Below are 15,000 nucleotides of genomic sequence, written 5' to 3'. Positions count from 1 at the left end.
GCAATCTATTTTTAAGCTGTTGTTTCTTCTCGTCGTCATCACCTCCCCACACATTCTCAAAGAAAGGAAGTGTTGTATACGTGTCACCACCTGCATGTGAACGCTGTCAAGTGTATGCGTGGTGTGTGTGTGTGGTCATACTGCAGCTTTGCATGCATGTACAGTACTGCATTTATGAGATTGTGTTGGTATATGCATGTGTTATACAGCCAGTGTTTTTAGCAGTGAAACTGTCTGTTTTATAATGTCAACATGCTTTGTAACATATTGTACGTTTAAACAGTTCTTTTTGTGATGTTCAGACTTTATTCTGTTAAAATTCAGACTAATTTTTTCTAAAATTCCAACACTGTCCTTACTTCTTAGAAAATATTTTTTGCAACTTTTTCTCTTGCCTGTTTCATAGGAAATCATATGATAGGGGTGTGAATCTTTGGGCACCTAACGATTCGATCCAATTCTGATTGCTGGGGTGACTATTTGATTCAGAATTGTTTCTCGAGTCAACACTGTGGAGGTTGCCCTCCTGGGGGTTCTTCAGACCACCAAGCACCAACATGAGAGCCTGTTTCAGGGTTACAATATTGTTTTATTTTTCAATAAGTCTCCCAGTTGTTTTTTCCTCTTTCGCTCTCGCTCGCGCTCTGGCTCCAGCTCCAACCCTGTCTCTCTTCCTGGCTGCTGCTTATAACAGAGCGACAGGTGATTAGATAACAAGGCCCAGGTGGGCCATCTACGCACCTGTCGCTGATTTCAAGGCCCGTCCTGGCACACCCCGCTTCGCTGCAGGCCCGCAGGCCACGCCCCCCTCCACAAACACAATTTTCGATTCAAACTGATATTTGGATTAATAATGACAACGAAACCTTTTTTTAAAAACAGGTTAGAGGTTAGAAAAGCTCTTTCTGGTTGCATGTAGATGGCCTAAAATGTATTTCAAAAATGTGATTCTCATTAAAAATAATACTATTTATTTTCTTTTTTTCAATATGTTTTTTTAAATTTATTTTTGAAAATTATGAACCGATTTTGAATCGGTATGCATAAGAATCGTGATTCAATTGGGAATCGATTTTTTTGTGAACCCCTATCCAATGATACAATTGTAATATATTTAATCAATTATAATTTTATATGTGAAGTATATTTATATAGCGCTTCTTGTCTCGTGACTCAAAGCACTTTACATAGTGAAACCCATTATCTACATAATACAGTGTGGGTGGGACTACGAACAAATGGGTAAAGTGTCTTGCTCAAGGACTCAACGGCAGTGACTCGGATGGCGGAAGCGGAAATCGAACCTTTAATCCTCAAGTTGCTCGCATGGCCTCTCTACCAACCAAGCCACGCCACCCCATATATATATATATATATATATATGTATATATATATATATATATATATATATATATATATACACACCGTATTTTTCGGAGTATAAGTCGCACTGGAGTATAAGTCGCACCTGCCGAAAATGCATGATAAAGAAGGAAAAAAACATATATAAGTCGCACTGGAGCCCGGCCAAACTATGAAAAAAACTGCGACTTATAGTCCGAAAAATACGGTATATATATATATATATATATATATATATATATATATATATATATATATATATATATATATATATATATTTTTTTTTTTTAATATTTATTTAAATATTTGTATTTATATACAGTACAGGCCAAAAGTTTGGACACACCTTCTCATTCACAACACAACTGATGGTCCCAACCCCATTGATAAAGCAAGAAATTCCACTAATAAACCCTGATAAGACACACCTGTGAAGTGAAAACCATTTCAGGTGACTACCTCTTGAAGCTCATCAAGAGAATGCCAAGAGTGTGCAAAGCAGTAATCAGCGCAAAGTATGGCTATTTTGAAGAAACTAGAATATAAAACATGTTTTCAGTTATTTCACCTTTTACCTCCACATGTGTTCATTCATAGTTTCGATGCCTTCAGTGACAATCTACAATGTAAATAGTCATGAAAATAAAGAAAACACGTTGAATGAGAAAGTGTGTCCAAACTTTTGGCCTGTACTGTATTTATAAATATATATATACAGTGTATATATATATATATATATATATATATATATATATATATATATATATATATATATATATATATTATTTTTTTTATTTTATTTTTTCCCCCCAGAATTTTACAACTTTATTCTTGCAGACTTAACACTTTTTTTTAATACGGCAACCCCATTGTTATTAAAAAAAAGTTAATTTTTCTTATAATATTAAGTTTTTTTTCTTTAAATTGTGATTTTATTGTTATTTAAATCCTACTTGCTCTCTCACACGGTTGTGACTTTTTTCTTGTACAATTACTTTTTTTTCAATGTTGCAACTCTATTCTGCTATTACAAGTTTTTGTATATTACATCTTTATTGTACTCTTCCAAAAATGATGACTTTTTATTTGTACTATTGCGACTTTATGCTTGTATGTTGCAATTTCATTCTTGTTGCTTGACCTTTTTCCCCATAGTATTACTATCTTTTCCCTGAGGGCTCAAATACTGTAAAAGACAAAAGGGGGGCAAAAGTGGCAGTGAATTATTTGGTACGACGTTGCACAAAGCAGTAGGCAGAACGAGAGTTTGTGAAAGACAAAAACACACCAGAAGATTTTGGAGGCTGGCGGAAGCTTGTGGTCACTGTCGAGCTGCTGAGGCAGCGCTGGCAACTCACTGCTGCTTTTTTTTTTACTGGGATCAAGGCTGAATCCATCACGCTTATTTAACCCTTTCAATGTCCACACAAGGCCAGTAAACTGACAGGCCATAAGTGTTTGTTTGTTTGAGCAAAAAAAAAAAAGGATTATAAATATTATATTTGGAGGGTAGAATAGCACTCGTGGGATGCTATGTGGGCGATAAGGACTAAGTCAATCGATTCATGCAAATGAGCACATTTAGGCGGATGGTGTGTAAACCAACAGTATCTCAGCAAGTCATTCACACCTGCACATAACCTCAACCTCTCACTTGTTTCCCAGCTCTGTCACACACGTGTTGACTACAGCACTATTAGCACTGTGGAGTGTGTGGACCTCTCTAACAATTTTAGGGTGAGTTTATGTCATTTTTACCTTTACCAACTATGAGACTTTTTATTTTGCTCGCTCGTCTTTTGTTTTTTAGCATACGTTATTGCACAAAATCAACCTAGTCAGTTTCCACAGAGCTATGTAGATTTGTGGAAAACGAGCCAAAGACGAAGCCACAAAAGATAATGAAATGCATTTTTAGTCTTTTTTATGTATTGGTGGCAAGTTGGGCAGTGACTCCACCGGATCCAGCAGATGGGGCTGTGCTTAAGCATTTAAAAAAAAAAAAGCTGACGCAGTTTCTCAAACGGCTGTGAGAAAAGAGTTGCTTGTGCTGCAAAGACAGACGATGGACAGATGATTCTTCGTCCAGCTATGTGTCAACATGTTTGGACATATCGTCTATTCAGCAATATCGTTTTATAACTTTATACCTGCTGGATGACTTCAGAGGCTGATAAACACAAGTTCAATTGTTGTGTTTTGGTGCCTGCTGGCATTTTTTTTAAATGCTTTTTGTTTTTTAATTTAGGAAATACAGCATATTATCATAATTAGGGATGTCCGATAATATCGGACTGCCGATATTATCGGCCGATAAATGCTTTAAAATGTAATATTGGAAATTATCGGTTTCAAAAAGTAAAATGTATGACTTTTTAAAACGCCGCTGTGTACACGGACATAGGGTGAAGTACAGAGTGCCAATAAACCTTAAAGGCACTGCCTTTGCGTGCCGGCCCAGTCACATAATATCTACGGCTTTTCACACACACACACAAGTGAATGCAATTCATACTTGGTCAACAGCCATACAGGTCACACTGAGGGTGGCCGTATAAACAACTTTAACACTGTTACAAATATGCGCCACACTGTGAACCCACGCCAAACAAGAATGACAAACACATTTCGGGAGAACATCCGCACCGTAACACAACATAAACACAACAGAACAAATACCCAGAATCCCTTGCAGCCCTAACTCTTCCGGGACGCTACAGTCTGACAAGCCTATAAATGTGTTGGTCATGTATGATGTATTTTTGTTATTTTTGTTTTGTGATGTGTAATGTCTATTGTTTAAATGTAAGGCAGTGAAAATGAATTTCCCCAACATAAACCTATAAATCTAAATCTAAAAAAAGATCTAATCTAAATATACACCATTTGTTTTTCATGTTTTTCCTAATAAATTCAGTTTACAAAAAAAAGATATGTGAGTGTGAATGTTGCCTGTCTGTCTGTGTTGGCCCTGTGATGAGGTGGCGACTTGTCCAGGGTGTACTCCGCCTTCCGCCCGAATGCAGCTGAGATAGGCTCCAGCACCTCCCGCGATCCCGAAAGGGACAAGCGGTAGAAAATGGATGGATGGCTAACTCTTAATACAAAAACATGTCTTTCATAAAGCATTTTCTTGTGTTTGGATCATTCCAGACGAATAAATGTGCTGCAGTTGTGATGGTTCATCGCCTCTTTGCAGCGCATCAGCATACTCTAAAATTCTGTTGTCTAGGGATGTAACGATAAATGGCAATAATGATAACCGCTGTAAAACTCCAGACGGTTAGTATTACCGTTTTTGATAGCAGCACTTTAATATATTCACGTACTGACTGGTACCAGCCCATAGATGGTAAAATCCCTAAATTCCTTGCAATAGCTGGTTGAGAAATGTTTTTCTTAAACTTTTCGACAATTTGCTCACGCATTTGTTCACAAAGTGGTGACCCTCGCCCCATCCTTGTTTGTGAATGACTGAGCATTTCATGGAAGCTGCTTTTATAGTCAATCATGGCACCCACATGTTTCCAATTAGCCTGTTCACCTGTGGGATGTTCCAAATAAGTGTTTGATGAGCATTCCTCAACTTTCTCAGTCTCTTTTGCCACTTGTGCCAGCTTTTTTGAAACATCTTGAAGGCATCAAATTCCAAATGAGCTAACATTTGCAAAAAATAACAACGTTTTCCAGTTCGAATGTTAAGTATCTTGTCTTTTGTCAATTGACTATAGAAATTGAAAAGGATTTGCAAATCATTGTATTCTGGCACCAGCTCATTAACTTAAATGCTAACATGAAAACAAAAGACATTCACTTCTTTCCTAATTAAGAAAAGACATACCCCAATCTAAACACATCGCTGTCTGAGCAAATAAGCTATTCAGTTGTGCATGTTGAACCTACAAGCTGTACTCTTGCAGAACAAAGTGATCGTTCTTCACTCAGAGGAATACCAGACATAGGTGTTTTTTACGGTGTGTTTAAAGACCGTTGAACAAAGTAGGATGCCGCAACACTCTGCAAAAATAATATATGATATTAATAGATATTTGTTGCACACTTTTCATTTAAATACATCTTAAAATGCTACAGTACAAACCAATGTTTGAAACAATAAAAGCTTAGCCATTAAAACAGACAAAACACCAAGACTAAAACGCTATCAGTGAAGCATGAGAAACACAAAACATGCAAATTAGTGGATTTTCTAAGAGTGTGTGTGTATTTATTTTAGTTAAAAAAATTAAAAAAAACCTGTTCAAAACATTACTCATTATTTAAAAGTACTTTCTCAGCACATTAAACAATACCGCAACAATAATAACCATGATCATTGTGGTCACAATATCGTGACATTACATTTCAATATTGTTACATCTCTACTCTAGATTACAATTCTATTTTGCAGAAAAGGTGGTACAGAGTGTGCTGTTAGTTCAAAAACATTGCGTACAGGTTGGAGCGCACATTAACGTGAACATACTGACAGTAACACACTCAAAAACCTTCAAATTAGGCGGTTTGCACCACTTTTCAATTGTACACGCAATCTTAGTGTATCACATGCAACACGGCCACTAACAGCACAAGCAATTGTATAGTTTGCACACACTGTTTAGCGCATGGTATATGGATATGATTAGATCAGGCCCTACTTTGCATGTAATACATGTCAACATTTTAACACTTTGTTAAAATACTTACTTCTAATACCTAGGTACATTTTATATCAAGTACTTTAAGACTTTTAGTTAAGTACTTTTCTAAAAGGTGACTTCAACTTCTACCAACGTCTTTTTCTAGTCAGATACTTGTACTATTACTCAAGTATTGCTTCAAGTACTTAATACAGGACTGCTAATAACTTATGTTGTTTTAATAGAACCCTCACACATTTGTCAACAAACTGACTCTCCGACAACGTCGCACACTGGGACATCTGTGTGTTCCTTCATTTTCTGTTTGACACTGAAGCTGTCACCGCGTGCGAGGAGGCACTTCCTCTCTGGGTCATCTTTCTGATTTCTTTTTACAGACACACAATGAGCGTGAGCCATGACTGGACAGGTGACCTGGGATAACACAAGCCGCGTGTTCAGCATGGAGCCGACAGGTAAAAACCATGATTTACTGTAATTTGATTGTATTTTTCTGGGTTACTTTTTATTGTAATGAGCTTGATTAAAGTAAATTCTTATTTCTTATTCACTTTAAAAAAAATCAAAAAATCAAAATAAAAATTATATATATAAATATATATATATATATATATATATATATATATATATATATATATATATATATATATATATATATATATATATATATACATATATAATATAACTATATATATTTATTTATATATATATATATATAATTTATATAATATAATTCGGTACTTTTTTGGCACCGACCAACTCCCGATTCACAAAAAATCCAACGGTGCCTTATTTCGGTACCAGGGTTAAGCATAACGTTACACCCGGTTGCCAACTCAGCCGGCTATTCGCACTCCGGCACTTGGCGATGACCTTAGCAGCACTGATAGCGAACTCAGCCAAACTACCACTAGGTAATGTTGCAATGCCAAAAATAAATTGTCACAGAAAAAGCTCCAATGTACTGAAAGCAAAGTAAGGCTCCACTTTTCCAAAAATGTGATAGCTCGATGCTAATGTACATTGGCTTTGCTATTGATATGCTATTGATTAGCATTAGCGATTTTACATGGCAATTTTAACATCTACAAAATTGTTAATGACAACTACAACTCAAATGCTCGTTACAATCAACAACTGATGCGGTATAACTACAATACTTGCGGTATTAACACTTTTTGGCGCAACAAAAGACGAGACAGCAGAGATTGAACTGACTAGCCAACACACCATAAACTATACACTCCTGACAGACGTTGTCTTAATCAGCTCATGTTTATGTGTTGCAATATTTTTTTTATTTTACTATCAAAAACAATTACTAATTATGTACATACCCAAAAGTACCGAAAATTGGTACTGGTATCAATTCCTAGTGACCGGGTATTGGTAACATATCGGTTCCAATGTGAACAGTACCCATTCACTATTATTATTCGGCCTTCGCATGTTCAGATTGTTACCATCACAAAATCTCTGTTAAATATAAAGCAAATGTTTTAAATTACCTAAACATTCAATTGTAAAATTGTTAATAACTTAAACAAAAAATTATCAAGGCCTATTACACAGCTCGATAATAAGTCAGGTTTTAATATTTTTAGCAGTTGTACAAGTTTATAAAGAAGTTATTGTAGTTAATCAGAATCAGAATCAGAAATACTTTATTAATCCCCGAGGGGAAATTAAAAAGTGGTTGTCTTGACTTTTATCACCAGCTGGCTGCTCCCCGACAATCCCGGAGCGCGAATTGTACCGCAGCGTCCAAGCGGTTTTGCCCAGAGAAACCGACAACCTGCATTCTCCCGACTGTCTCAACAAAGGTGCCATTCTTTTGTACAGTTACAAAGTGTGAAGAAACTAAGGGTAATTTTCTCTCACGTGACGCACATTCAGCTGACGTTGTTTCCGCTGCTTCAGCATCAGCAGAATGTTCAGCTGTTAGTCAGAAGATTTATTCTGATTTTGCACGCTCATAAAAGATTGTGACACTTTTAGCAAGTTGGTGTGTTTAACACCCTGTACGTGTGTGTGTGTGTCTGTGTGCATGTGTCTAGGCATGCTGAGATGGACTCTTCACAAGAAGGTGCAGGACAATCCGGCCAACAGCGTGTCTCTGCTTTGGGTTCTGATAAAAGAGCTGGAAAAGGTGATTGACACTCTGACTCATCTTTTGGGAATTACATTGGAAACCTTACCATAATCTGTTTTTCACAATAAAATCCAAAGCCACTATCATGCTAAAAACTAGTTTCGATTTATTACTGAGTCTTGCTGAAGCTTTTGTCATGTTTCTCTTAAGGCGGAGAGGTGGGACAATCGTGAATACATCATCCCTCTGCTCCACACACTCATGTATGCCATCATTCAGGTACCATTTTTTACACTGTTTAAATACAGCAAAACACATATTATATATATATATATATATATATATATATATATATATATATATATATATATGTATATGTATATGTATGTATACATACATACATATATACACATACATACATACATACATATTTAAACATACATATACTGTATATGTCCAATGAAGTCCAGCTACTGTGCAGGTTGCATTCCATCATCGTATACAATACAGTGGAACCTCGATTTTCGAACTTAGTTGGTTTTTGAACAGGGTTTGTAAATCGTAAAGTTCGTAGAAATGTATATTTTTATATATTTATGTATTTTTTATATTTATAATTTATACATTTCTCCATAAGAAACAATGTAAATATGCATAATTGTCAAGACTAGAGCTTTGGCGTGGTTTGTTTTCCCATGGTGCAAATGATTTGGACCGGACATGGCGTGAAGGTAAATACATTTTTATTTTTACACTAACAAAAGAACAAAAAGCGCGCTCAAGGCGGAAGTACAAACTTGACTAATGAAACAAATACTTGCACGTGGGCAAAAAACTATGGACATGAACAAAAGTCGCTAACTGTTGCATAAATAGAAAAAAACTTACTTGACGATGACGTGAACAGGGCCGCATGGACTATGAGCATGAAACAGAGTGTCAGGAGTGTGTCAAGAGTGATGTCGCCAGGCTGACTGCCTGGCAACTACAGGCTTAAATAGTGATGACATGATTAGTGAAAACAGGTGTGTGACTCAAAATGTGAAAACATGAGACAGGTGCGTGACATGACGATGTGAACCAAGTGAAACTAATGGTTACTATGGTGACAAAGGGAGTGAAGACAAGAACTAAAAAGTGTCCAAAAACCAAGCAAAACATAACTAAACAAAACATGATCACAGACATGACAATAATGGGTTCCAGCCTCAATCCCTATTTTAGTTTAAAGGGAACTGCATTTTTTGGGGGGGAATTTTGCCTATCGTTCATAATCACTGTGTAAAACAAGAAGACAGATATATTTTTTTAATGCATTCTAACTCTTAAATAAATGTAAATAAAAGTCTGCTTACAATGGTGTCAACTGGAGGTCCTCTATTCCGCTCATAAAGCTTTCTAAATAATCATCCAAAAAGCACCAACAATACTCCGTTTACATTTTGTGACCTGAATTTTGTAAGCCCTAACACAGCCAAACTATTTATTGTCACAGAGAGCTAAAATCTTGTTGCTGCTATACTGACATCATCACCCGGTGAGCTATTTTCTCGCCTTGGAGCTCGTGCAAGTTTATTGTAAATCATAAATAATGCCTGTCACCTTGACAGAAGAAGGATGACAACATAATCCGACAAGTTGGTCAACTTTGACAATCAATTTAGACCCCGAAATGGTGAGAAAGACACAAAAAGATGCTCGGTCCCACACTCCTTTTTTTCTTCGCGAGAAATATGAGTCATTCTTCATCTAAACGAGAATATATTAACATTCTAATTCGAATTCTGCATGAATAGTAATCAGTGATGTTGTCGAAGGAAAAAGCGAACGTCATAATACATTTTTTAAATTAATGCGCCGCCATATACTTAAAAATATCAAAATGCTTTAATATTACATGTTATTATAAATATGCATGTTACTACATTCCATTTATACTTACAGTGTGTATATAAAACTTTGATGGAGGTGTTTGGATGTTTTTTAAGCGCTGTATAGGCAGAATAGACCGTCTCCCATCGACTCCATTGTAAGCTGATTTTTGATCACATGTATTTACTAGTTAAAATGCATATAAAAAATAAAAACATATGTGTTCCATAAGGTTTGTAAAAGACGGACAACATTTTTAAAAAGTGCTGTTCTCCCTTTAGTTTTGTACACTTTGAACACAATATGAAGTGTTATGCAGTACTATATATCAAACAAACATAACAGGCAGGTGATGAATTAACTATCTTTTTATCTTATGTGTTGCTGTGCCAACACGTGCACACAAACACAGAAGTCCCTTTGGTGCTCCCACAAACTATCAGAAATCACAAAATCCTTAACTTTAGAAACCATATTGCTACAATTATAAACATTTACAAAAGTCAAATCCACTCACAGTACATAAAGCTAGTTCTGATTCTGATTAACATCGACAAAGGAGCAGTTCGTGCTCGAGAAAGAAATGAGCATACAGAGGGAGAGAAGAGATGTCCGCTTAAAAGAGGTGCCGCTGAACGAGAATTAGTCTTCTCCTGTGCTGTGAAATAAGTCCGCTCTGGCATCTTTTTTCCAGAAACATATGTTCTCATCACAATTATAAACTTGCTGTGGTAGAAAGCCGGCTTCCTCAAGCTCTTCAATACAAACAAGCACAAAATTGCTGCCAGGGACACAAAATGAATGAAGGAGGCATATTTGGCTCGATCTGAAAGTTCATAAACCTAAAAATTTGCAGATAGAGAGGTTTGTAAATGGAGGTTCCACTGTATACCGTATAAGGGAACTCCGCTTGATATCGCGGAATATATGGGATTGAGGAGGTGCATGGACTAAAGGAGGCTGAGAACAAAGCCTTGCTGAACAGAAGAGAAAGGAACTGATCAATATGCAATGTGGGGGCGGCTTTGATTGGTTGGTAGAGCAGCCATGCCAGCAACTTGAGGGTTCCAGGTTCGATTCCTGCTTCAGCCATCGTAATCACTGCCATTGTGTCCTCGGGCAAGACACTTTCCCTACCTGCTCCCAGTGCTACCCACACTGGTTTAATTGTAGGTTGAATATGTAGATCGTGGGTTCCACTATGTAAAGCTCTTTGAGTCTCTAGAGAAAAAGCGCTATATAAGTCTAATTTACTTCACTTTACTTCATAATGTATTGAAGCTGTAAAAGCTTGAAACCCGACCGAGAGCTGTCAAAATAATTGTGCTAATGGCATATTATAGTAATTAATAATCCGATAAAAAATGTTAACGCTTTTTACTTATCTGCAGTACAGAATGAGTAAAACGTCTCTGGCAATGCATTTCAGGATGTTTGTCCAAGTCGTGTTACTGTTGTGCATGGGCAAATGGGCAGTTAATCCAGCAGTGACAGACTGTTAAATAACCAACAACCAAATAAGTTAATGTTAAAGACGTTTAACAGCAGTTCCGTATTGATATACATTTCCATGGTACTTGTGTCTTCCATTGTTCGTTGGCATGGAAAATTCAAGCACAAAAAAACATGGCGCAACAGTTGACTGACTAAAACGCACACTCTGAGGAAGGAGTTTTCTTTTCACCAAAGCACTTTTGGCTTAAAGTAGCACATTACATATGTAACCGGTGGTCTTTTCCTCTGCATTGTGTAGAATTGATTGAACATGACCGACACCATGTGTTGCTGCTCAGATGCACTTTACTGATAATACACAGAATACAATTGTTGTCAATAACTTTCTGCCATCGTCGAGCCCCTACACAAATATAATAATGATCAAGAAAGTGAACTTAAGTTCTTAACAAGACAATACATTTTTTGGAAGGCGTGTCCAAAGCATATAAAAAGACATGTATCCCAGTAATTATTGCAGTAGGAGGGACAACGAGACAATGGTTCAACATTGACAAAACATCGAACAACATTCAGGTATTTACATGTAACTTACACATTTTGTGTAATTATAACACATTATAAAATACATTATTTGCAAGACATAATTGACCCTGTTACACATAATCAAATTATTCACACAAAATGAGCAACAGGTCCACATTCATGTGGATAAATAAATGTTTGTTTAGAAGAACAGACATGATTTAACATGACATGACGATTTTAACATACAAATTATGTTAAAGGTTTTTAATAAACACGTTAAGTGCAAATAGATTCCCTTCTTTCTTGGCCATCTTTGCCCATGCAAAATGAACTGTGAGCAAGTTACATACTGCCCCTTTGATAGGCGACAGATAAATTAATACTGTGAATTCATCCACAGCAACCCTGTGATTATTTCTAAATGCATGTTTTCATTATTTGACAGAATTCCTAGGAATATGTTGACTTTGTAAAAAATATGTACGAAGCATGTACATGCATGTGTTCATATCCCAGACAGCCTACATCCCAGATGAGCTCTACAAACGTGTTTATGACGTCTGTAAGCGACTGCTGACCTACCCTCAGCCCTATTGCACCGTCGGCCTTAGCTACACCAGGCAGATAAAAACTGAACGCTCCATCCCAGGTACGAATCAGTCGCCAGATGTTCCACTGAAAGCTTTTTGCTTTCATACCTCTCCCAGGATTGATAATGGATGGATGATTGACTGTGATGGTGTATGTATACTGCAGGTCTACTCTATCAGAGGATGCTGGTCGCAGAGCAAAGACTGAATAATGAACATTATCCCTTTCAAGAGAGGTTTGCCATTTATTCTAATTGTTTAAATGTTACATTAGGCTTCCTAATACTGACACATGATGTTTAATTGTGTGTAAATCCTACCAGGGTTTTTGTTCTGGCCGACCCTGAGGTCTTTTCTGGCTCTGTGGCACAAGTTGTGATGGATGACATTGAGGCAGCAATGGCTTCTGTTTCAAATCCAACAGCTCACATGTGCAATGTGGTCCAACATTCCATCCAGGCTGCTTTAGGAGAGCAGTGCCACGGACCCAAACTGACCAAGACCCTTAAGGTCAGTGTAACTTTCCCGTCTTGACTTGTATGTTTGGTTTAGTACAGTGAGTATGTCTCTGTAATTATTGACTGTTCCCTTTACCCACCTACAGTATAATCACATATTGTTTTGGTGGTTTCACTATTACTCACCAACTCTATTTTTGAATTCTATTTTGTTAAACATTGACTTGATTTGTTTTTTTCAGTTTTCCTAACATTTAATGGAACCATGCAAACAAAACCAAGACCTATTTTGATCAATTGGCTGAGTTCGAAACAAGTGTTTAAATAGTTGCACCTGCCTAGCAATAATAATAATAATAATAATAATAATTACTATTAAATAGTATTTTTTTAGATGGATAAAAAGAGGTATACTGTATTTTTTTTTTTAGAAATATCTTTATTTGTCTCATATACAATGTACCGCAAAATGTGTTGCTGCAATTTACCCAGCCTCAATAGGCAGCCATTGTGCGGTATGGTTGAAGCTCAACATCTTTGTCTAAAATGAATATTATAGTTATAAGGACTGTGATGAGGTGGTGACTTGTCCAGGGTGTACCCCACCTTCCGCCCGATTGTAGCTGAGATAGGCTCCAGCGCTCCCCGCGACCCCAAAGGGAATAAGCGGTAGAAAATGGATGGATAGATGGATAGTTATAAGGAGTTTAAAACTGAATATGATATTCACGGTCCACAATATTACATAAACCTGTGCAATCTATTTGGCCAATATGAAAGCTATATCAAGAAATCGGTCTATTCAAAAATGACAATGCTCTGTTTTGATTGCCACTGTCAGAAAGATACTTATTCAACCTTTTATTAATTATAGTGGGTGACAATTGCATTGGTGTCGAACTGAACTGCATGACAGCACTGAGAGGCTAATATCACCAAAATATCAAAAGCACCTCTCAGTATTTTTTTCTTATATTTTATTGTATTTACAAAAAACACACAGATATTAATCCGTCTAATAAAATAACACCGTATTGAACAATCCCAATTCCAAACCAATCTCAGCCCCGCAACACTCCAAGTAGCAATCCACAGACCAATTGAGAAGACACCCAAACACAACACTAAAAACAACACAAAATAATAATAACAACAGTATCAATAATAATAACAATACTAACGTCAATGACGGTGATTAAAATATCAAACAACAACAAACACATCACTCATCATTTCCATTACCATCACAGCCATACCAGTGTCACAGGGGCTAAGAATTGCATTGCATCTCATAAGCTTGACATACCCATTTATTACCACAAGAAATAAAGTCATATTTTAGGTTCATTTAATAGTTCAAACAAAATCATATAATGGATCCCATATTCCAAGATATGACTTATTATTATCTAACCTAAATGCAGTTATTTCTACTGGTATCATCGCCATAGCTTGTGTGTACCAGTCAATAAGAGTTGGACTATCAGCATATATATATATATTTGTTTATATTATTGTTTTTGTTATAATGCATATTGACTAAAATGCATTTTATTCTTTGATGACACAATACTAAATTGATGGAGATCTCCAATATTATAAATTTGAGTCGTCATTGGGATATTTGTATTTGTACCGAGGATGTCGTTGTGGCTTGTGCAGCCCTTTGAGACACTTGTGATTTAGGGCTATATAAATAAACACTGATTGATTGATTGATTGATATTTACATTCAAGAATGTGACTGCTTCTGTTGTTGTTTTAGACTACAACTTCTTTTTTTCTGACATTTTCACAGTAAATGAATGAGTTCCTTCAGCTCCCTGACACTTTGTTTTATGCATTTAAAAAAAAATAAAACACCACTCCGTATGATACAGTACAATTCTGTATCACTGCAAAAATGTTTTCCTACGTTCATTTATCTGATTTGCCTAATGTTGATGTGCATTGTGTTTATGTGCAGTTTGGCAATCACATACATT

At 36.3% G+C, this 15,000-nt stretch overlaps 1 protein-coding gene across 4 annotated transcripts in view; it reads left to right on the top strand.

Moving 5' to 3' along the window:
- Positions 1-15,000, top strand: part of LOC133621573 (phosphoinositide 3-kinase regulatory subunit 6) — a 67,966-nt gene that overhangs the window by 20,608 nt on the left and 32,358 nt on the right. For 3 of the 4 annotated variants that reach the window (XM_061983689.1, XM_061983688.1, XM_061983686.1), the window contains exons 2-8: positions 6,398-6,475; positions 7,739-7,843; positions 8,078-8,169; positions 8,323-8,391; positions 12,484-12,616; positions 12,724-12,793; positions 12,881-13,067. In XM_061983689.1, the coding sequence (XP_061839673.1) occupies positions 6,418-6,475; positions 7,739-7,843; positions 8,078-8,169; positions 8,323-8,391; positions 12,484-12,616; positions 12,724-12,793; positions 12,881-13,067 (714 nt within the window). In that variant the 5' untranslated portion in view covers positions 6,398-6,417. Of the gene's footprint in view, positions 1-3,070; positions 3,100-6,397; positions 6,476-7,738; positions 7,844-8,077; positions 8,170-8,322; positions 8,392-12,483; positions 12,617-12,723; positions 12,794-12,880; positions 13,068-15,000 lie in introns of those variants that run through there. The other variant, XM_061983687.1, reaches the window with a different exon arrangement.

Source organism: Nerophis lumbriciformis, linkage group LG25, assembly GCF_033978685.3.
Source record: "Nerophis lumbriciformis linkage group LG25, RoL_Nlum_v2.1, whole genome shotgun sequence".
Taxonomy (NCBI): Eukaryota; Metazoa; Chordata; class Actinopteri; order Syngnathiformes; family Syngnathidae; genus Nerophis; species Nerophis lumbriciformis.
This window is presented reverse-complemented; position numbering and strand designations above follow the sequence as displayed.